Source organism: Netta rufina (genome assembly GCF_964035555.1).
Source record: "Netta rufina genome assembly, chromosome: 2".
Lineage (NCBI taxonomy): Eukaryota > Metazoa > Chordata > Aves > Anseriformes > Anatidae > Netta > Netta rufina.
The window spans coordinates 56,984,062-57,008,515 of record NC_140124.1 but is presented as its reverse complement, the minus strand read 5'-3'; the positions used below and the strand labels follow the sequence as shown (position 1 = coordinate 57,008,515).

The 24,454-nt window shown below is 36.9% G+C and overlaps 1 protein-coding gene across 1 annotated transcript in view; it reads right to left on the bottom strand.

The window, feature by feature from the left end:
• TPK1 (thiamin pyrophosphokinase 1) overlaps positions 1-24,454 on the bottom strand; it is a 316,605-nt gene that overhangs the window by 256,944 nt on the left and 35,207 nt on the right. Inside the window, exon 2 of the mRNA XM_084306926.1 lies at positions 1,047-1,121. Coding sequence (XP_084163052.1) covers positions 1,047-1,121 — 75 coding nt within the window. The remainder of the gene's footprint in view (positions 1-1,046; positions 1,122-24,454) is intronic.

Sequence of the window (24,454 nt, the reverse complement as noted above, 5' to 3'; positions counted from 1 at the left end):
ATTTAATGCAGAATGTATACTTTCAGTGTATCTCTTTAAATGAAAAAATACTTGAAATCACATCTAGAAAATATAGCAAATAGAGCTGACAGCCCTTCCACTGAGCACTTCTGTCTTACGCTGCAAGCTAAACAGAGCCCATTTGAGATACAACACTCATTCAGATGCTTTGAATCATCCCGTGCAAGTTTCCATTCTTTTTTATCTCTTATGTCTAAATAGGCAACTACTTTAGGTTAGCTGGAATCAGGTGAAATGAATACATTCTCCCTACTTTGTCTATTACTCCAATTCCTTTTAAACTGTGCAGCTACCCCCTACTGGACCCCATGCCTATGGTGAAATGAAATAGTGCTATCTGCTCCAGTTAGTTACAAGGAACCTCTGCAAGGTTCCCAGCCCGGTAACAAGTTAGAGACGTTTCCCGTGGTTTGTCACAAAGCTTCTGAAGGACTACATTTCTGCACTGGAGGAATTAATAGCTCCAAGCTTTTAAAGATTTATACATCTCCAGAAAATGTCAGTAAATTTGCAGCTATCGTACCAGAGCTGATTAGCACTGTGCATATTAAACAAAAGGGTAGTGAACTTTGATTTGCATATTTCTGACATACACACAAATTCCCACCACTTTCACAACATAATACCTACACGGTTCATTTTATTTTGATTAAAATTAACACATTTCACTGATGACCTTTAAAGGAATGCTTGCTCCCAGACTTTTAAATGCACCATTGATCTACTACACTTTGTCAGCAAAACAATGATCACTCCTAAGATGCTTCTGAAAAGCTAAAGAATCTTTCACAGATCAGTTCGTAAAGTTCCCACTGACGTAAGCAATGCAGAGAAGCAGAATTTGCATAATCAGTTCACTTGCTGCATTCTGCAACAAGGGACGTGTTCTGCTGATTCGCACCCTCACCAGAAGGTTGCTCTAGTTAGAGGAAATTGCCACATAGCAATTCAACAGACTTGAAGTTCATTAGCCAGGTAGCAGCCAAGTAAATAAGCAAATGAAGATATATTTAAGTTATTATTACCTTTGCTCCACAGACAATGAAAATGACCTTTGTTGAAAGGCTGGTTCAGAATCAGAAGGCAAAACTTCAGGTTTCCTGTAAGATAAATGTTGACTCTTATTAGCAAGAATATTGATTTTTTTTTTCTTTTTTTTTTTTTTTTTTTCTTTTGCCACATTTAATTTTAGTCCAGCTACCTCAGAGCAACTCCACTCATTTCCTTGCTTCTCAGGTTTCATCGTTTTCAGATACAGAAGCAGCCAGAACTTAATTAGACACCTTTTACTTGGTAGGGCTTTGCTAAAAAACTTTTCATTTATAAGAGACTGTTATCCACTGAAGGCCAACCTCAACAGGACCCCTCATCTATATAGCTCTCTCATTTAATCTCTTGCTTGTTGGTGCCAGCTGAATGCAGCATTTACTGATATTAGCTTTACCATGGCCTCTGTTAACAGGGGAGGCCGTGGCTATCTCAGAATGAACTTGTCTCTAATCTAGGTTCAACAGTCCACTATCCCAGGGGATGCAGAACTCTTACTGACATCAATGGCTTCTGTCCCTGCATTATCCTATCTCTCAAAGCTTCAGTCATAGTACAGCCACTGCAGCAGTTGCTTTACAAATGTGGAACAAAAAGGCATATCCAAAATCAAAGTTAGTCAAAGCAAATGTGTTCTTTAGCCTGTGTTATCAAGGTGATGCCACAGACTCACTGGATTTTACTGGATCTCACTGGATTTCCCAGCAACCTGAACTGCTCCACTAGTCTGAATGGGCTCGTAAAGCACCCTGTCCTAGCAATATGTCCACTGCGAGGGATGAAAATAAATCTACAAATACAGGAGCCTTAAAATAAAAGGATTTAAGATACTACACAATTTGGCTTCAAAGAGTAAATACATCCACTGTCTTATTACAGTTGCTTGTGCTGGGATTTGCATTACTTCACTTCTTAATTATCTTGCCTATCATATAGGAAAATCTGTTTCCCCTGGAGCTTGATATCCTTAGGCAATCAGGTTAATAAAGTATTATTTGGTCATATGAAACTACTGTAATTGAAAGAAGAAAGCCTCTATAACTAGAAAGCTTTTCAGGCTTTTGAGTGGATCCAGTACAGCAGGAGGCAGAAAGGCTACAGGTGAAGCTGTGGTTGAAGCCATACGACATTACCAGGAAAAATACAGGTATTGAAACTCCTGAAGGTGCGTGAATGTTTTGGGGTCAGAATGGATAGAGGACAATGTTTAAAATCATGAATGGCAGCCTGAATAGTGGATTAGGAGAACAGAGCACCCCTATTCTGTATCTCGTCTTTCAATCATTTTGGTCTTTTCCACTGACCTCCGTTCCTCATCCGTATATGCACATATTTTATATGACCCGTTCCCTTATCTGTAAAACAGAAGTGATAGTATTGTTCCCCAGTAGTGTAGAGATATGGTGCCAAAGACCTAGATAATTTTTACTCCTGCAAAAAGTCTGCAAGTTTACCATAGATACCTTCTGTGTGGTCCTTTTAAATGCCTTCCCTCAGGCCATACACTTGCATCTTTGATGACATGGTTCACATTTCTATTTAATTCATGTACATATAGAGGAATTAATTTACTTTGAAAAGATTGGAGGGGTCAGAGGACCAAGTAAACAAAGGAAAGTAAGAAAACCTTCTTCTTTGCTTAGCCTGAACAGTTTTGCCTTGCCCTTGAAAAGAAAGGTAGAAAACAATACATTCAAACTAAGTGCCAATTTCCAGCTGCCTCACAAAATGGGACCTCAGCAGCAGATCTCCTAATGATGGTTAAGTGAGAAAGGCTGCCAACTCCTTATATTAAACATAATCATCTAGTGGTGCCCTCCACTGAAAAGAGCCAGCGAACATTGCAGGTTCTTACAGTGATATGATAATACAAATAGACATGGATGCTATAAACGTGTTCCTGCTGTGAATCACAGAAGGCATTTCTGTGTCTGTTTTAAACCCTTAAGCCATATCAGCATATGGAAATGCATAAGATTTTAGCTTTTGTTGCTCATTAGGAGGACTCTTGCTATACATTAAGATATGTTTTTGAAGTAGGAGTCCTAGATGTAGGTGTCCACACTGAGACTTCAGAGGTTGATTTTCAGAGGCGACACTTCCAAGAGCCCAATGAAGCCCGTAAGGGCTGCTTCTTATTATTTGCTCAGTGGTTGCAAAGAAGCAAAGAAGTAGATGCCCCCAGTGCACACAATTAGGAGTATTTTTTGTTTCTTTTTCAGCGAAGTCATGGGTTGCAGAGGGGAAGAAATGTAAACTATTTTTTCTTGTGCTTTTAAAAAGAAACATTCTAGTCATTTCAAACCTCTGCAATTAATGCATGACAGAATGCTATGGCTAATGCTACCAAAATGAACCTAAATGTCAATATTTTAATGGTGCTCACCAAGTTAATATAAAGCTACATAAAGGGCTCAGTCCTTGGTAGATGTAAAACAGTAATAAAATTGGGCTGCAATAATTTACAACCATTGCCCTAGAAGCTATTAATAAGTTGGGACTTCTGATGGCAAAGACCATGTCAGTGGACAGAATATGCAGCATCCATCACTCTGAGAAAACCTGATGAGAGCTCACTTTGCCACTGCTCTCAGCACTCTAGTGCCTATTCGTTTGAAAACAAATTTACTTCAAGGCCATTTATCTTTAAAGCCCTTAACAAATTAGGAAGCATCTATCTCCTGGACTGTCTGCCCAGCCATTTTTCACAAAGATAATTAGCACCCTGACCCAACCATTAGCAAAATTGTGCTCTGTTTGGACTAATGGGAAAGAGAATTCTGTAAGCAAGATTTTAGCAGCAAAAATATCTTGTCCCCAGATATGGATATCTACACTGAAGAAGCTTTTGCTGGCTTTTCTTTTTCTTCCATTTTTAGTATAAATTTCTTTCATTATGTACTTTTCTTGCAGTTTTTGCCGACTGAGCGAATTCAGCCATCTGCAGCACAAACAGAAAAAGAATAAATTCCTCCATACAAAACCTCCAGTGTATTCTTGGTGTTTACATCAACACAGAGGATGAATGCAGCCAAGCCCACAGTATAAGTCCTGTCGTAGTGTCTGACCAGTGGAACTGGCCAGACAGTAATGACAAATTTTTACAGGGCAGGACAGAAGGATGGCTGTAGGAAATTTCTACATGTATTCAGGGAACCAAATTTGTTCATCTTCATTCTTACCCACTTCTTGTCCTATTTACTGTTTGCAGTCTGACATGCATAACTCCTAGATGTACGTATTAACAGGTGCATTAACAACTACATCAACAGCCAGCTATATGCAAAAATTGCAGTTAAGAAAAAAAAAACATTAATCTCATCCATGTTTTTTTTTTAGCAGACTTGGAAAATTCACAGTCTTTGGAAAAAGCTGGAGGTTTTTAATCCCACACAAACAGAGCGAGCTACTTCCTTACTTTCCGTGGTTGCAAATCAACCAATATTTCCTTTGTGTCCCATGGGGACAGTCAGTGAACAACCCCTTCCTTTCTGGAAACTGTTATTTCCCTTCTCTGCTTTCCAACTTCTCTTTAGCCATGTTCTTTGACTAAGCTTTTGTCATGGTTGCATAGAAAGGATTTTAATCAAAGGTGGCATGAACTTCTCTGTCAGCCTATGTAATGCCTTTATACCCCGTTTTAACTCAAAATAATTCTAGGACGGCTTAGAGCATACATTTTCTCTTCTAAAAGCCTTCGTGGCTTCTCCCTGTCATATTATACTTACCTAGCTATTCTATAAATATTTATAATTTCATTATGCATTTTTTATTGATTTTTCCTTGTCATATGCCAGTCTTCAAGCTGTACATCTGCCACAAAGCATATTCAAAAGGCATATATATTTTTAAATACAATCTTTTGTCTGGGAAACAATAACACAATATATGCCCCTTCTTTGTTTCCCTTCAGTGTTCAAATAATATCACTAGAAGCTATTCCGCATACTGTGAGGCTTCTGGCTATTGAATTTTCAGAGGGAAAAAGGCTTTCATTACTTCAAACAAAGGAGCCTCTGGGAAAGACCACTGCTGTACTCGTTCTTTGTGAAATGATGTAAGCAGTACCACACCACAGGGGAATTTGCTGTGCTCAGATACTGTCACGCCTCAAGGTGCTAGCGAAGTACGACTCCCAAGTCAGAACTTCAGCCACAGAAAGGACCTTCTGCTGAGCAATATTAGCTGTATTTTACTGCTTGTCTGTAGAGGAGCCATTCCTTTCCTTTCCAATGATCTGTCAAGAGTCTTCCACTAAGAGAGGCAGGTTTAGCACAGAGGAAGAAGGAGAAAAGAGGCAGGTAGTATAGGGGATAAGGGATTTTACCACTAGTAAAGTACTTTGTGAGTTTAAAGTATAAAGTTGAAAGTTGGAAGGCAGTTACACATTTTCAGAAAATCTCTGCACTTGTAGAAATACATCTAGATATCCAAGATATTAATCAAGATCCTTGCAAGAGATACTGCAGAGATTTGGGTTACAGATATTTCTGATAACATATGTGGGAGTCCAGATATACAAGCTACCGAGACAAAAGCTCAGAATGATCCCTCTGAAAATTCCTTCCTGTATGGACAGTACAAAGGCACTCGTATTGCTGCTTTATTAACAGTCAAATTCACAGGATTTAAATAAATAAATAAATAAAGTGAATGATTTTATTTCCAGTGCAATTAATCAGTAAATTCTTGCACCACAGATCAGTTTTTTCAATTGGACAGTCACTGCTTTCTTAAGAGTCATATCATGTGGGACAGGACTGGAATTTTTTTCACAATTCCAAAATATCGACACTGACAAAAGACAGCTGAAGCTGTTCTCCACATGGCAGTTAAAGTTTCTTGTGCTGTAGAAGAATTAACATTGAAATTGTGATTCTAAGAATACCAGAGAAGTTATATTTAGTGGGAGCATTTCATAACAAAACCTAAAAAAGCAGTTCCTGAAAACAGCAAACACAACAAAATAATGCTCACGCAGAACTGCAGTAAAGATACATAAGTGTATTGCTACAGATAAGCAAAGCACAGTTACTGAAGCAACCTGCTATGTTGATTTTTTTTTTTTAAATATGTTAAACTCTCCTATTCAATTGAAATGCAGTCCACCAAATAATCAGAAATGATCAGTTTTTCACTTAAAGATTTTCTTCACATACTGTGTTGATTGAAGGACTTGGCTCCTGTGTGGTCATAAAGGTTATTAAGTCAAAGAAAGGTTGGAATGTGAACTTCTGCTATTGGTGAAACAGATTTCATGAACTCAGGACAATTAAGAAATCAGCTTATAAAGGTATTCATTACTACATCAAGCAGAAACTAGCATACAATGGCATAAATTGTAGTGGGCAATTTTAGCAAACAAGGAAAAAAAAAGGTTTTAATACTGATATTCCTTAAATTAGAAACATAACTATTCAAAGAATACTACTCTATTAAAGTAACCCACATTCTTCTTTTTATGTAGAAAAATGTCACTGATTACAACCGAAGTATTCTGGTTTTACATCTGTGAGAGAGACAGGACCCTAGAATGGTACCTTCTGCTGTCTCCATTGGCAGAAACTGATGGTAGAATTGAATACACCAGAAGGAAAATTATTCTAACTCCTTGCTGCAACCTCAGAAAGCTTTTTGGTAAAACATTGTTCATTCTATTGCATTAGTCTTAGAGACACACTTAGCTGTTTCTTTAACACTGAAAAATGCTGAAATTCATCAGCATTTTTACTGTCGTCATAGTAGGCTACATAATCCAAAGACTGAAGCAAAGTTTCCATTAAATGAATGACAATGTACTGCCTACTTTTTTTCTTGACCTTGCCTTTATGAAAAAGCAAAGAGATGCTCAGCACATAACCAGCTGTTACCTAAATAGAGAGAACTGGGAATTTTAGAAATAAAATAAAAGAGTTTGGGGAATCAGCAAGGGATATGCATCATTTTCTGCCAAGGAAGCACCCATCCATGAGTGTTAATTCCAAAACTGAAACTCTGGGAAGAACTACTTGCTAGTAACTACAAACATTCTTGCTGGGTTATTTAAAGGAACTCTTGTTTCCAGAGCTTTTATTTTTGCGTGCCCCCCCCCCCCCCACACACCTCTTTTTAATAGGAGCTACCACCCACTTCACAAATTTACTCAACTGGAACAACATCCCCATTGGAAATGAAATAAATGGCTATTAACAAAACAAAACAAAAAAAAACACTGAGGAGCAAAATCACATGAGAATGAGTTCATTAGATGCTTGATGCTCCAAAGTCTTTTTTTTTTTTTTTTTTTTTTTTTTTTTTTTTTAAAGCATTAAAAGAACAAAAACTACCAACCCTCTAGCTGCCTACCTGACTTACAGGTCCATTTTCTAATACACAGTTTATTGGCTGATGTGGGAATTAGTATCAAGAGCTCACTTCTGCCTCACAAGACAAGATTCTGATTCTATCAACTGAGTTTCGCTAGCAACTCAGTGATTGTACACTATCTACATATATACTATACAAGGAAGTAGCATGGCATACTAAAATCAGTTCTATGGAGCAAAACTGGTGATGCTGAAAGTATGATATGCACACTACATGTTTTGGAAGGAAAGGAGGGAAGAAGACTACTTCAGGTAGTCTGGTCCTGTATAATAAATATGCATTAGCAGTAGGAGAGTAAGTTCTGAAGCATGTTTTTAATTTCATGCACAGGGAGATTAGTTTATATATATAAAAACCACTCTGCAATGTAAAGCAAAGCATAGTACATAGGCAGAAGGCTTGCTTCAATAGCATATTCTTGATCCAAAATAAAATGCTATTGTAAACGCACCTATAACCACATGGCTTTTGGATTACCAAGGTTTTTGTTTGTTTGTTTTTGTTTTTTGTTTTGCTTTTTTTTCTTCTTTTTAATAATGCCTTTATAATATGAAAATGACTAATGCCACAAGATTTGCTTAATTTTAACAAGCATTACGTGTCTGTAATCTTATTTTCACCAGTATACTTACACTCAACTCTCACTTTTGATTGTTACACTTGACGGACAACTAGACACTTCTATTTGTGGTTTAGAGGAAGGGGGAAGAGGGAAGCTTATAGGAGGGTTTAACCCAAAAGTTCTTATTATCTGCATTACAAATTCCTTGAAAAACACAATGTCAAAACCTGAAGTAACACTTTTAATGTAACCTCTCAGAATAAAAACTCACTTCGTACTGAACAAATACTGCACAATATACAAAAATGCTCCTCATTCTGTTGTTCTGTTGCTTGAACTAAGTTTCCCTCTTAGTGGGAAAATAAGGTTCCCTCTTATCCAGTGCTCCTCTTCACCAGGAAAACCACTGCTTGCCTGTGACATTGGGGAATCAAAAAAAGATCATTTCAAACTTATGCATCCCAAATCAACACTCTGAAATGTTAATGTTTAACGTAAAAGAAGTTTCACAGCAAATCTTGCAGAACTGCTACATTTAAAATGGAAAAACTTCTTCAAAGTCAGTTAGTAAAATCCAGTCCCTTTGCCTGTGCTCCTGCTAACAAGGTAGATGTCAGCTTTAACTTGGAGAAACAGTTAAGCTTGGACTATTGTGTTAATTATAGCTACTACTTACAAAACACCCCGTAGCTGCATTCTGCCATGCTGAATCCCCAGCCTCCAAACAAGCCATTTAATTTTCATAGTAAGAGTGACAACACCAATAATAAACCAGAACAAATTATGCAAAAGGATCACAGACCTTACAAACACATTCTAAGACTTACTGAATGAATAAATCAAATATGCATACCCAGCTGTTTTTCGTGCAAATGCAGTGTTATCACTGTCAATGCACTCCAATGTGTTTGTTTTTTTTTTCTTTTTAAAATGTGAATTCTATTGATTTTTAAATATTTCACAGCTCTTCATTCTCATGGCAAATTCCAGGAAGAAGAGTAGGAAGAAAGGATTTGTGCAAACTGTCCTACTGAAAAGCTAAAACATGGCAGTCTCCAGAGAGCCCTCTACAAGAATATGCATGGATGAATTCAAACCAATTAATTCTTCAGAATAAGTCACAAACACAGCCATACCTGTGGGACAAGCCACCTACATTATTGACCACTGCTGCTCCTAGAAGACCACCACACTTTGGAATGAAAACTTGACAATTAACGCTGATGGTCTTCTGCGGATTATGAGTGCTGCATTTTTCATAAGATCAGTATGAGAAAGGACACCATTTTCACACAAACTCTCTAGTTCCCAATTACATTTCTGAGTGCTTGGGACTTCTACTCTTTGTGTGTCAAACACCTCAGAATAAGATCATACATGAACTGTATCCTCAGAACAGTGTATTTAAATATATATCATAACAATCATGCTTCTTACTATTATATCCATTAAAACAATGCTTGTACCAATTCTTGTCTGAAAACAAAACAAAATAATCAATCATTTCAGGGATGTAAGGATTTGCAAGGTACATAAACCCTAAGGCGGCCTTGGAGACATACACTGACGTATACACCATTTGCTACTGCAACGCCTTTGGCTTGGTTTATCACACCCTCTTGGTGCTAGTCTCCAGAGATGTTACTATCCATCCATGATTCTGTGCTTTGTGCAAATAGGTTTTTCGTTTCATCCTTAGCACAAATACATTCAGAATTATCCAAAAACAATATTTTATTTTTTAGCTGAAATATGATCATCTTATCAGTTATACTCTTCCAGCTCTCAAGACTACCAGTTGAACTTGAATTGCCCAGCAAGAGCCAAAGGAAAGAGACTTCTGATATACAAACAGACAAATAAAGGTCTAGGTAATTAATCCATTATATTTTACCCTTCGGTAAGAAAAAAATAGCCAATTAAGGCTGAAGACACAAACAGGGAGTAAAATAGCAGGGCAACTTTCTGCAGAAGTGGAAAACTAGACCCCAAGAATCTGCAGAATCTGACACAACCTTTCACATTTCAGATAAACCTTAAGAGATAAACCTTGCCACTAAGAAGGCCAATGGCATTCTTGGCTCCATTATGCATATATTGTCAGCAGGTCAAGACAGGTGATCTTTCCCCTCTACTTAGGTGGTGCCACAGCTGGAGTAATGTGTCCAGTGGTGTGCACCCCAGTACAAGAGAAACCTGGACATACTGAAGAGAGTTCAATTGAGGGCTACCAATATAACAAAGGGATTGGAGCAACCCTCCTATGAGGAAAAGCTGAGAGAGTTGGAACCTTTCAGCCTGAAGAAAAGACTCAGGGGGGATCTTATGAATGACTATAAAAATCTGAAGGGAAGGTGCAAAGATGACTAAGCCAGGCTCTTCACAACAGTGTGTGCTGCCAGGACAAGAGGCCACGAGCACAAACTAGAACACAACACTTCTTTACTGTGCTGGTGAGTGAGCATTGGCACAGGTTGCCCAGAGACGTTGTGGAGTCTGCCTCCTTGGGGTTACTCAACACCATATATATATATATGTGTTGAGTAACATATATATATATATATATGAAAACATTAGATGTTTACCTTTATATTTCACAGTCATCTTCCAAGATAGTACCTATTTTACCCCCTGTAAGTGTGATAACAATGGGAAGCTCTTGAAAGACAAGAATTAGACATACAGGCTTGCTATAAAAATATTGATAGTGTTACGGTAAACTTGACTTTCTTGTTTGAAATTTCTAGGCACTGACCATTAGGAGGAATGGAGTTCAAATCTACATCTAAGTGAAAATGCAAACAGATGCAGAGAAAATCTATGAAATTTCCATTTTATCTTCAGGCTGAAAAACAACCATGCATTATTGTAAGACATTACCTTTTAACTATTTTTCCCCTCAACAAAATATTGAAATTTATTCACTTTACATAAACTTTAAGAACCAGCAACTGCTTCAGTGCCCCCAGAATTACTACTACTATTCAGTAAGTTCCGACCTTATAAGAAAACCCAAGACAGTTGCTCACTTTCTAGCTGATCAATAATCCTGTCAAACTTAATGTCCTTCTTGCACTTTTGAAACGCAGCATCACATTGTCTGCATACACCATACTTACAATACTTGTTATATGGAATGTCTCTATTTTTACAGATAAAACCAGGCATACAAACTCCTCGGATGTCTCGAGAACTTCAGCCACTATTGTTAGCTCAATGTGCATGCTAAGGGTAAGGTGACCCCAAGGAATAAGAAGGCACAGAACACAGATGCTGTTATTCAGTAGTCTCCTTTGGTAAGTTGGTACAAAGCACAAGACCCTCAGCAAACACTCAGAAGTACAACTTTGCTGACAGCATACCAACACCTTATCTTACCTAGCTAAGGTATATCTTTAGGCATTTTCTATAGGAACAACAAAACTCAATAGATAACTAATGATTTACATATTAGAGTGCCAAGCAAAGAGTAAGATTCACATGAGCACATTGATATCACCTGACTTCGTAGCACTCGAAGCTCTGACTCTGCTGCCAACGAGCACTTCACTGACACTTCAGTTCTTGGTATTAACATTTCCTAGGCACATAAAGGTTTGATTTCTATCTGCACCAAGATGCACCTGAAGTTTAAGAAGCTGACACAACCGGATACCTTCTTTGATCTCAAAACACCGCTGCTATCCATGTTTCTCTACTGATCTCATTTGAAAGGCACGTTTGAAGTAGCTGTGCTCAGAGCATACCTAATAGGTCTGGCTTCACAGCATCAACCATCTACTTTTTTTTAAAACTGGGAATGCACTATACCTTTTATCAGCAGGGATTAATAGCTGGAGCAGTCCCTCAGGAGGCGGATGACCCACATTCAGGTCCCTCCTCTGTCAGAGGGAATTGACATCCAAATCCCACGTCAGTCAGGACAGCTTTTTCATGACCAGATATTATGTTATTGTAAGGGAAGCAGAACCTTCTCTCCCTACTGCAAAAAAAAGTTAATTATTGAAATTATTTTAATAAAATAGTTCAACAGGAAGAGCATGTGGAAGCCCAATGCTGCAGTTCACTGACCTGGATACGGTTTGTTCTCCACAGATTATTTAACAAAACCTCCCTTTCATGCCTTAAATAAATACTGATCATGGTATTACATAGTAAATACTTCAATAAATATTTCATTATGGCATTAAAAGAACATTATATCTATCACTGTCTCCTTTGTGACATGTGGATTTTCTTCCAGAGTAAAGCATAACCTCTGGTTTGTAAGCTATGTTTCAGGTGAGAAGAATGCTTCTCTGACTATCCTCAGAAGATTCAGCACATGGAGTCACAAAAGAAGGAAATAGCAGCACAGCAAAAGATTTCTAAATCCAACAGAGTATAATTTTAGATGTCTTTCTTCCCTCTCCACATGGTATTCCCATTGAAAAATTAAGCCAGATTCCTTTTTAGCACATTTTTTAGTATTTGTATACACTAAATTCTCCCTCTGCCTCACACACATAGTCTAACTACCATACTCAAGATTAGTACACTTTGGCTCTAAGTCCTGTGTGAATTGCTCAATATTCCCAAGGTTAAACTCTGGAAGCGTTAAACTCCAGAATACTGTTGTGGGTTCAGAGAGTAAGATCCCTTTCTCAGAAATAGGAAAAAAAGGCATTATGAAACCCCAGAATGATTACATTTCTACTCATCTAGTGAGTAAATACTTAAAAACAAAGTTCCTTTCTGCTTTACAGCCTGATTTTATAAAAACAAAACAAAACACATTACAAACCACAAGTGAATTCTGGCCAAACTCTATTTTGGATTAAGTTTATGAACTTGTGTTTTCTTATTTCCCTTTAGCCATTTCTATGAAATATAGCATCTCTTACCGTCTTGAACTCTTGTGTACTAATCAAGTACTTATTGAACTGCACATACCATTCAACCAAGCATTAAACCAATGTAGACTCTGGAATCGGTTGTTTTTTCTGTATTCAGAAGGTTCACCAAGTTTAAAAGAGTTAAGTAAATTATAAAGTGATCTCCAACCATCAATTATTTACTCCTCAGGAATTATTGGTAAAACCGTTGAGAAAACTCCTATCAGTTCCCAGGATTTCACCTTGTATGCTTTGATGAAAATCCACACTGAGACAGTAGGTTCTGCAACACCTACAGTAGGTTATTCAACCTGTTCTGACTGGATAACAGCCAGGACGTTAGTGCTCATAACCATAGCCCCTTCTCACTCTTGCAGTTTTCTCAAAGCAAATTATTTTCTACTTAAAAGGGAGCAGACCTGATGCAAGATCTGGAGTGCCATCCAGAAAATTCACAAGGCAAACGGTGTTTTTGCAGTGGTCAGAACTCAGGTGGTCCACCTGAGCCACGGTGGTGGTGCCCGGAGGGCACTTAGTCCCCCAGAGGTTCTGGTGAAGAGTGATGAGGAGCATAAAGTCTTCCACAACTACCTGAGAGTCCTTCTAACAGATGTAAGAAGTAAAGGCAAGGACTGCAATTTACCAACAATCTTCACAAACATTTATCTTTTAATAGAATGTATTTTTTCATGAGCTTCATTTTAATATTTTGATAATTAATTTGCTACCCAATGGGGGCAGCTGAATTCTGCTACCTTGCTACCTGTTTTAGGACATTCTATAACTTCTTTTTTTTTTTTTTTTTTTTCCTAACAAAACAAACAAAACACATTTAAGACATACTTCTATCTATTTTACAAATAGGTAAACCTACATGTAAAAAATAAACTCAAACTAAAACAGAGATTAAAAAGGTAATGAAAATTGCATTACATTATCAGCCATGTAAGGAATTTTTATGTAACCCATACTAGGTTCCTTTTTAGATTTCATTCTGTAATGAGTTCTTGTGTTGCCTTCTGGCAGAAAAAAGAAATGAAATCTAAAACCAAAGTTCTATGGACTGAAGAGGTCTGATAAGCTTTTCGGTGGGCTTACTAGAATCAGGAAATGACCAAGATCTCCATCTTGGAATAAAATTACTCGATGATAAAGAAATAGATGTAGAATGCTGCCAGAATATTGATGATTCTTCCAGAAGTATAAAAAAAATTACTTCATGTAGAACAGCTAGCACTGTTCAACCTTCATCTAACTTTTAAACAAGACTGAGAAAGCCCTTTGCAAGTAAGTGGTCTGATAGCATTATTAGGATCACTTCGTAGTCTGGCATTATAGGACACCGTATCGTGCGAATTCAGGCTCACAAGAAAGTAGGTCCACCACAGAACACCTTTAAGTAGATTACTTACACAAGTAGACTCACCAAATGTGTATGGTAATCTCTTCCCATAAGATACCAGTCATCTAAATAACTTCTGGTAGGTTTAGTCACTACACAGTCTATGCTAACTGCTTTTATTATAAGCAACTTGTGCTTTTTTATAGTCCCTTGTTTTGACATGCTGCAGATCATGTATAATTAAAGATAACTGTTACTTTCTTCCTTCCTCCACAATATGGTAAAGCCTGTAAACAAAGACAAGCTCTGGGACCATTAAGAGAGGCCCTTGTTTGCAAACTGTCTTTCCAACCAGCTCCTTCAATTTCAATACTAAAACTGTCAAGCTTAATTAAGAGTTATGGGGCATAACCATTTCAGAACTGTAAATCCATACAGCAGAAAAGTAACATGACTGCCTTAGTGAACATCTCTTTTTAAATATGCAATATCTCTTTCTGAGACCTAATTTAGGTTCCTTATACACAACTTTATATTGTAAATATCTTTATTGCTTCTCCTGCCGTGAATATAAAGACTGCCATAAAATAATTTCATCCTGACATCTTCTGGTTTATTTGACTATTTAAAGTGGCCTTCAATGCTTATTCTAGTGCTTATACTGCTATCCTATCCAAATTCACCTGATTTTGTGATCATTCAAAAACTCTGCAGGACTGCATTTTTATCTAGCTGCTTTTAAAATTTTCTTTCTAAAGTCACATAGACATTGAGCATCCACAGCCGTCCACGCATCCCCACAGCCTCAAGCAGAACATATTTAGAAAGGAAGTATCAAGTGTTCAGCAATTAATTGTTGCCTTTTGAAAACTGCTTGGATATTTGCTTGGATACAATTCAACACTCTACCACCCAATCTGAAAGGACCAGAGAGCAATGGCCCACTCCAAAATAAACAAACAAAAAAAAATAAAATAAATAAAAATCCACCAAAATGATACTGTAGCACAGGCTTAGATATAAACCTTAGAGCAATCTTACCCATTCTAGAGGAGCTACATATTTGCTTCAATTTTAACTGTGTTTAAGTCCTCCACCAGAACCTCTGTCAAATCAGCATTCTTGTGAGCATGACAGCCAGTTAACATAGTTTGAAACTTGGTACAAGTTTTTTCAACAAAAAAATGAAATTTAACAGACAACTGCTTACAGTGCTTTAAAAGCTTGAATCTCACAGTATTTGGCAGATTTAAAAATCAATGGATTTCTGCCATTTTTTTGTGTTAAAAATGTCCCACATACAGTCTTACCACTAACCTCCATTTATTTAAAGCAATTTTCTGGCTTTTACAGCTGAGAAGCTACACTTGAAAACGCAAATCCTAAAGGCTTAAAACCAGAAAGATGATTAAAAGCAGTATGACATTTATTACTATTTCTTAATCTAATGATTTTTGTAATATGATTGCCTGGAGAAACCTTTGGCTTTCTTCATCTGCTCCATAGAGAGCAGATAAAGAAACAGAGTGCTGCACTTTATAGAACTTCCAGTCAGCTAATAGCCAGTTTATAGCCACCCCCTTAAAATAAAAGTTACCTTAAAACTGAAAAAGGTTCTAAAGGCCCCTTGATAAGCACTGTTTTACACATTAAGCAACATTTGGGTCAACTTTTAGAATAAATTATAATTGAAAATCTAAAAATATAACTTATGCAGACTAAACTGTAGGACTGCAAAGCTGTATACAATTTTCATCAGCTGTTTATCAGATCCAGAGAGGTACAGAAAATACAGATTGACCAGAGTTAATACATTTTGAGCTGAGATGCTAAGAAAAGGAGCTGAGTCTCTCTGTTCTTCATTACCCTATCCAGACAATGTGTTTAATAATAATGCTTTGAACTTAAATTTCCATTTGTAGATTTGAAATCACTTTACAAAGGTGTATAAGCATTATTATTCTCATTTCACAGTTGGCCTCACTAAGTACAGAGATTTGTAGCAATTTGTATGAGAAGCAGTGTTCTCTACTGAATAAGTTAAGAGTCTGAAATTATCTCCCTAGGGTTTTCTTCCCAGCTAAGCTGTATACTTCAGTCTACAGTGAAAACTACTGGGCCAGAACCAGACATGGTCCATCTGAAATGGGTGGGTTTCTGTGTGGGAACAGAAGTTCAGGCCAGAAATTCATGACACAGATCTGAATAATTTCTGCCTGTCTTCAACTAAGTCTCTGAAAATTCGCTTTTCTGAATTGCTGGGAAAAAAGTCATCACAGTATCCAGACACAAAAATGTGCAAAGAAATGAAATGGCACCTTCTCAGAAGAAAAATAAAATTACAGAATAAATAGCAGTAGATGTTCCCATGTTTGATCAGAATACTTTATTCCATTCATCATACTTTTTTTCTCTTTCTCTTGCTGACAAATAATCTCCTGCCCAAATTTCCTATAACACAATTTTTCTTAACCTATACAATTCCTTCTCTCAGCAACAACTCCTAAACGTGGTAGGAAGGTAGAAACCTATGGGATCCAAACTTTGTCTTGGAGAGCACTTCTGTTTGACACGTCACAGTATTATGTCAATGATTAAAATCAGGCCTATAAGGCTAAGACAGGAAAAAGGATTTTCAAGGCTGCAACCTTTAAACTTCATCCAACAGTTGCTTACTTTCAGGGTCAAGCCCAAACCACTATGGCCCACAAAGCAGCAGGCCTAGCAGGCCTCTGCTGGCTGAGCTGAGTCTCTGTGTGTTAGCAGCTTCAAAACTATTTTTTTTTCCTTCTTTTTCTTTTTCGTTTTTTCTTCCAAGTATCAGTTGGCCAGGAAAGGATACCATAGCTGCCACAGTTAGGGCATTAAGCCAAAAACTTGTTTGCAGACCTTTAACTTCAATTTTACAGAGAAGTATTTGCAGAACTGGTTTCTTAAAACAACAATAGTTGCCACTGAAACCAATCTGCTTAACCACAGTATTTTTCTCAGATCTAGTAGCCAGGGCATGTGAAAACAGTATGGACAAACAATTTTGTACATAAGGGAGAAAAGAGTACACAAAAGTGAACTATCAAAACAAAACAAGAAATCTTAAATGTTTTTAACTCAACAATAGTTCAGTAAATTTAATGCAGAATATGAGTATGAAATACACAGATCAAACTACTTTTCCAAGCCCAATCTGTCAGGGAAAGAAGTGAAGAAGCCAAACTGCAGTTCTAATAATTTCAGATTTTCAACAGAGGCTTACATCTCTACAAGATTTTGGAATTTGTAATTAATGCACAAAAGGTAAAAAGGACTATTACATAATCTAACTTGCATAAGAGTTTTTTAGTTTTTTTTTTAATTTTCTTACAGTTCTAGTAAGTACAGTAAGACCTGCTTGAATTAGTCAGAAATACCAACAGGTGAAAAACCTGCTGTGGATTTCAGTTTATTTCAGGACTCTATAACCTCCCTTTGTCTTAGTTTTGTGTTGAGATGCAAATCCACAGGCTAATTTGTATCCATTGTGATAACTTCTATGCCATGTCTTTGGAGATTATAATACTGCTTCTAACACTGCTTTTAACATCTACTAATTACAGACACAGTTAATCAAAATTTAACACACGGACTTATACTGATGATGGTGACAGGCAAAAATGAAAACTTTGAGCCATAAGCCTAAGTTAAACACGCTTAGTTTGTCAAACAGCATCAAGATCTCTTTATCAGTTTTGCAACAAGCTATGGCAAGTGAATCTTCAAAGAAGCAGACGTCAACACTTAGGGCTCTGGATGTTAGCAAAAGGGCAGCCTACAGCCCCTTTCCCTCTCAAGCAAGGGAATGTCTACTTCACACAGCACTCAAAAGTTAGGATGTTGTGTGGGAGCCTCGCACTTGACATAAAATTTCCTCAAAATAGAGAAGTTGCAAAAATTGCAATCTGCTGTTTTAGTGTACATTTGTGGTTAAGATCTTTGGATTCTATTCCACCATCACTGTGTTACAACCAAATCAAAGTTTCCTGTCAATGACATCTACTGGGAATACACGTTACTTTTAGCTTTACAGCTTTCAGGCTTCTTATGCCACCTCCCACTTCCTCCCTAAAGCCACAACTGAGATCATTATCTACTAATATGACAACACTTAACAAGGGTACGGCTGATAAATTGTAGGTTTGATCCTATCTACAATGCTCATATGCCTCCAGCAGATGGTTCATCTGCCTGATTTTCAAACAAGAGGTAGCACTGTGACTACATGTAGATGAACTGAGGAAAACATATCAAGCGCAAACTTTTATTTTATCAAGTACATTCAAAGAGCATTTCTAATTATGGAGAGATTGAAATAAAAGAAAGATCAACGCTAGTCCCTTCAGGACAGTATTTATATTCACATTTTGTATCTGATTATAAATGAATCCTCAACCAAGGTCCTAGGACAAATTTATAGGAAGCAAGGGAAGTAAAAAGAAAAAAAATAAATAACTATGGAAGCATAAAAATAACCATGTACATACACATGTGCACACACCCCCACACACAGCAAGGCATACTCTGCCATATGGGATTACAGCTCTGCATTTAGCTGATGGATAAAGCACCAATAAATTAAAAAAAAAAAAAAAGCTGAATATTACTTTTCTAATAAAAATAAGTCAAGGATTTAAAATAGAAAATCCTTTTTAATGAAAAATAAATGGCATTTAAAACTTAATAGCCTCTAGGTCTAATAAAAAAATCAAATCCTTTATTTAAAGAAAATAAACTTTTTTTTTTTTTTTTTTTTAAATAAGCACAGAAACTGCTGCATGCAAAAGGAACCACTTGCGATGCACTGGGTGCTACTTATGGCAGTCTGACTATGGCAAACAGTAGTAATACAAATGGAAAATGAGAACACATGTACCTAGAAGCAAAATGTTAAACAGTTTAAATAAGATTAAACTTGGTGGCCATTAACTTCTTTGAAGAACTTAAAAATACATATATTAAGAAGCATAAACACCCTTGAGATTAATCAGTAAGCCAGATATATTCCCATCTTTGCAGCTCCCTTAACACTCCCTTAACTAAGTAACAACAAAGGTTACAAAATTTGGGTCAAGTTCTCCAAATTAAGCACACACTGAGTTGGCATATGGCATTTACTGGTACCAGTGCTGACTTTGCTACCTGGGCCTTTACCACTGTAACTTGTGGAGACTCCTGTATGTCTCGCTGCTTCCAGAGTTGTCACCCATGCCTAGTGAAAAATTTATCAGACGTATATTTCACTGGCACTAGCATGTATTGTCAAATCTAAATTTTGAAGGCACAATACCAACCCTATCCTAGGGATTGCCTCAGTGTCAAAACAACTTGCTAAGTTTGAGGAGATCCTCTGTGGAGACCCTGCAGCCCAAGCTAGGAGCTCAGAACTAATTTTCAGAAGGGTCACCACTTCACCCTACACACCAACTGCAAAAACTGTACAAACAACCTTCCCTCCATCTCTCTACTGTTCTTCCTGACACATAGTAAAGCAAACAAACAGGACTGCTTTGATCATTAGAAGGTAAATTAGTGAGAAATTCTAGATATGAAGTGTGCACAAGTGTTTCACCTTCAACAACAAAAATAGAAATTAAAGCTTCAGCAAAACAGTTCTAATGTTGCAAGGTCTCTTCAATCTTTTCCTCCTCAGCCAGTATGTTGAATTTTAAGCCCATCCTATCCCCAAAACCTTTGCTCCCTTGTTCCTGAATGTAGCTGTATTACCTTTGATCTTATTGGAATAATCAATACAAACAAGAGTTCTCACACACTACAATTACATTCAACAGCTGTATTAGATGTGCTTATAAGAACCATCTAATACCAAACAACGTAAAGCTCTTTCTTCTCAGTCTATAAATACTACTTTTATAAAAGATGCATCTAATTCCAATATCTTTAATATTTTAGGAGGATGCCTTCTCTTACATCCTTTTTTTTTTTTTTTTTTTTTTTTGCTATAACAATACAGATAAAACAGATCAGCAACATTTTACTTTTTTTTTTTGTTTTTGTTTTTTTTTTAATTTTCCAGAGAAAAGATAATGGTTTAGATGGATATGCCCTATCAACTGTAGTAGGCAATTTAATGAGAAAAGTTTCACACCTGTAGTTTTGAAATCAATGTAATTTCAATGATGAAAAAAAAAAAAACAAAACAGCAGAGTGCAGATGCAGGTTTACTTCTAACTCCATATTCCTTAGAAAGCCAAAATCACCTCCATATACCATACCATTAAACTACATGTGGTGCTTGCCCTGCAAAAAATTTCTTGCTGAGGCTTTTTTTTTTTTTTTTTTTTTTTTTAACGTAAACCTGCACGTCTCTATTTTGAAATTCAAATGACAATTCACTAGACTGTTAAGTATAGCTCTACAGACACACAAATGAATCTTTTCTTCTAATTACTTTAATTCTCTGATGTGGAATGCTAAAAAAAAAAAAAAAATCACGTAATTTCAGCATTAAAAAAGTGATTAAAATGCCCCATTTGGCACCAAATGCTACCATCATAAACACAAATGAAGGAACTTGAAATGCGTTTCCACTTTTTGAATATCCAGTTCAAATTTAAAAGCCATGAATTTCAAAATAATGTGGATCTGAACTGAGTAATTACCCAGACAAACATTCTTGAGTGACAACACAAAAATTGCTTATAATGTGCTCTGACCTCTAGAAGTTGAAAAACACTAAAATGCTAGTGCTCCTCTAAGGTGTGTTTTTTTCAAAAGATCTAATATAATACTTTCTTGCTGCACCTTGAAAACTCAGATGCACACATTGATGGGAGATCTGACACCAGCCACCTAAGTGGAAGAAGGAGCATTTACCAAGTTAGCAGTGAACTAAGCATCAAGCTTGCTGCTATGCTTACATACTGAATTAGGCTGATAAACAAAATGAATACAACAAATGATAAAAAATGATGATTTTCCAAAACAGAGTAGGTGAAGGTTTTTTTTTTTTTTTTTTTTGGAATGATGGTGGTAGTGTATTAGTTCATTAACTGATCTGTGTTTTTGAAACAAACCCCACCAAAATAAACAAAGAAACAAAAAAAGCCCCCACCCCTAAATTAGGTAAATGCACAACATCAGTAGATTACTCAACTGAGGTAGCAGTTTTTACACATGTAATAGTTTCGAGCAGGGCTATGGTATAGTTGTGCATGAACTTCAGATAACCTTTGAGATGTCCTCAGTGAACAACACATAGCAATGCATAACAATGCACAACTTCACGCCTCGGTGTGCAGGAGCATCCCTGATGCTCCAGGTCAGACACGGTTGGTACTCTAATACACCCAGGCACACAATTAACTCTCCAGCCCATCGAACTATGCGGCACAGAAGATGACAGAAGGAAAACAGCCCCACTCCCGAGTATCTGCTGTCTGGAGCAGTGGTATAGCCCTCCAGAGCAGAGCCCTTGACACCTAGCATCCCACTCCGTCTTGCCAGGCTCCAAGAACCATGGAAATCAGGTTTGGCTCCTGGAAAGAAATCACTGAAATGGGGCTGTAATTGGAATAGGAAGTGGGTGGGAATTCAGCATCCAGAAGAAAGGAGCAGTGAGAGCAAAAGCAGATTAATGTCCTGAGAGATTGCAGGGCGGATAATGTATCTTAAAGAACTGGGTCTTTACACATTCTAGTAGCCCAATTAACCCCCCAGTAAATAATATTAAATATTATTATCCTAGTAAAAAGACTATCCAGATAAAGCCAAAAATAAAAGATACGTAAGTGAGTGGTTTTCAGTAGTTTGCTATTTGGAAGGTTCTGATACATTAACTGGAAATACTGGAAATTAGTTTACTAACATGAAGAAATGTTAAAATTCTGGCTAAAAGTGTAACAGATCTGACAGGTCTCTAGCTTGAACAATGGTTCAGTCCATGAATCCTTTTGTTAAACTTTACCTTTCAATATTCCCTAAACAATGACCCCTTCATACTTCTGTAAAGCTCAAAGCAGTTTACTGCAGCTTTTTTTTTCCCTACCTTAAAATTTAATCCTTTGCTAAGCAGATGACACAAAGGGAGAGCATAAGAGGAATTCTGACAGACAAAGTGCGACGTGTGACCCACAACCCACCTCCTTATCCTCTTCATAAACCACCTTCCAACTGTGTACACCTACTACTTGTTGAGGGGTTGGACTTAACAAGAATGCAAGAATTCTTGATGAGGGTTCTGGACAGAAATTGGGTTTTTGGGTAACCAATTCACTGCCTGGGCCAAATGCAATCTCCAGCTACACAAAGAAACAGAAGAGTCAAGTAACTCTGTCAAGTAAACAAATTAAAAAAAAAAAGCAAAAAAAAGCTGTAGTTGCAGTTCCCCACTTCTTTATTAGAGACCCCTGCGTCCTGTCTATCAATATATTATGGACACACTGGATACAGCTGGAAACATAAAAACAGCCCAGCTGGAAGATAATAAAACTGTATCTACTTATTCAACTCTGCTTTTGTACATATAAGTCAGACAGCTAAAAAAGAAAATTCAAAAAAGAAAAAAATATATATTGTCATGTCTTAAATAATACTCTAACAAATTGGCGGATGTACTGCAGGCTAGCACAGAGCCAGAATGTGAGATACTGAGATAAATGGGAGTTGTTGAGCTTTTCAGCGAACGCAGGAACAACAGCCCCTTTTAACCTGAACTCTTCATCCCACATGCATTTCATATGTCTGATATTACAATGGAAATGTAATTTGATGTCTTTTGAAAACAACACTTCACTATGGCCTTAAATTATTCCCCGTGGGGGACCATTTTCCTCCAACATGCTTTGTTTACTACCTCTGCTGCTTCCAGCAAGCTGTTTGATAGATGCCAAAGACAAAGATGAGCTCTATAATGCACATTTTTGGATGACTGAAGACAAAATTCCCTGCTTCTTGGCACAGTTTCCCAAATGATCACAATTCTTAGAGCATTCATTACTGTGCAGAGTAAGGCTATCTATATTTCTGTCAAATCATGTTATTTACAATTTATGAAGAATAAAGATTATAAAGGAGAGATACTTCAATGAGCAAAACAACACACACGGAACTCTTTCTGCTCTAATTTTTATTCTCCCCAGTGACCTTGTTATCCTTGCCCTTAAGTGACAGAGGGATCATTAGCAGGGATGGTGATTGTATAATGAAGTACTTCGATATCAAAAATAAAAGCATTCAAAGATTATAGGAAAGGACAGCCTTTTGACAGGATGTTTTGATAAACAGTTAGTGTATTTTTATTCTTTCTTTGCACATTCATACTGTATTATTACTGTTTTTAAAGTAACAGCTATGGGCTCCAGTGAAGACAGAAGCTTCACTGTAATGATACCACACAAGAACATAAGAAAAGGTGATCTGGATTTAAGAATTTTGATTATATCTAACTTCCATGAGAGAAGAGAAATGCAGATCAAGCCACTGCCTCACAGTATCTCTGAATCATGCTAGCAGCATATACAGTTACAAAACAAAAAGATCATTTAAAAATCACAGTTACAAAACATCTGATCATTAAAAAAAGTCCAACCCTGAAACTATAAAGGCCCAAAGAAAGTTATATGAACGTGAAACAAAGGCACAAATTATTTTAGATGTGCATGTTGATCCTACTGTTCATAAACACACCAAAACATCATGACTCAACAAGATCTGTAAGTGCTGTCAATGGTCACCATATTCAGGCTGGGTTTTTCTTTTCCAAACAGAAATTTCTGTTTTTGCTTCCTTTAGCTCAGCAAGAGTATGGTAAGTTTTATGATGGAACCAAAAATCTTTTTGTTATAAAAATAAATTAAAAAAAAAAAAAAAAGATCATGACAGACCTAGCCAAGAAAGATTTTTTTCCTAACAATTGCTTTTCTACTGATAAACCTAGCTAAAAAATAAATAAGCATGCTTTCACAGTTATTAAAATAAACTAGAGTTTTTCTTCCTATCTTTTAAGATGTGTGAAATTTCTTGTCTATTTTCCCTTAATTAATGCATATCAGTTACCCCAGATGAAACTTGGATGGTTAGCGTTAGTCCGTAAGCGGTCTATATATAGCACAGAGCTCCTAGTTCAGGCATGGGAAACCTTTCCAATGTGTAACGTCTCAATGACAAAGGCACAGACTACAAAGCCACTCAGTAAAACACTGTGCTGGGAAACAACACTAAACTCAGCTACCTAATTTCCTCCTTTGTCAG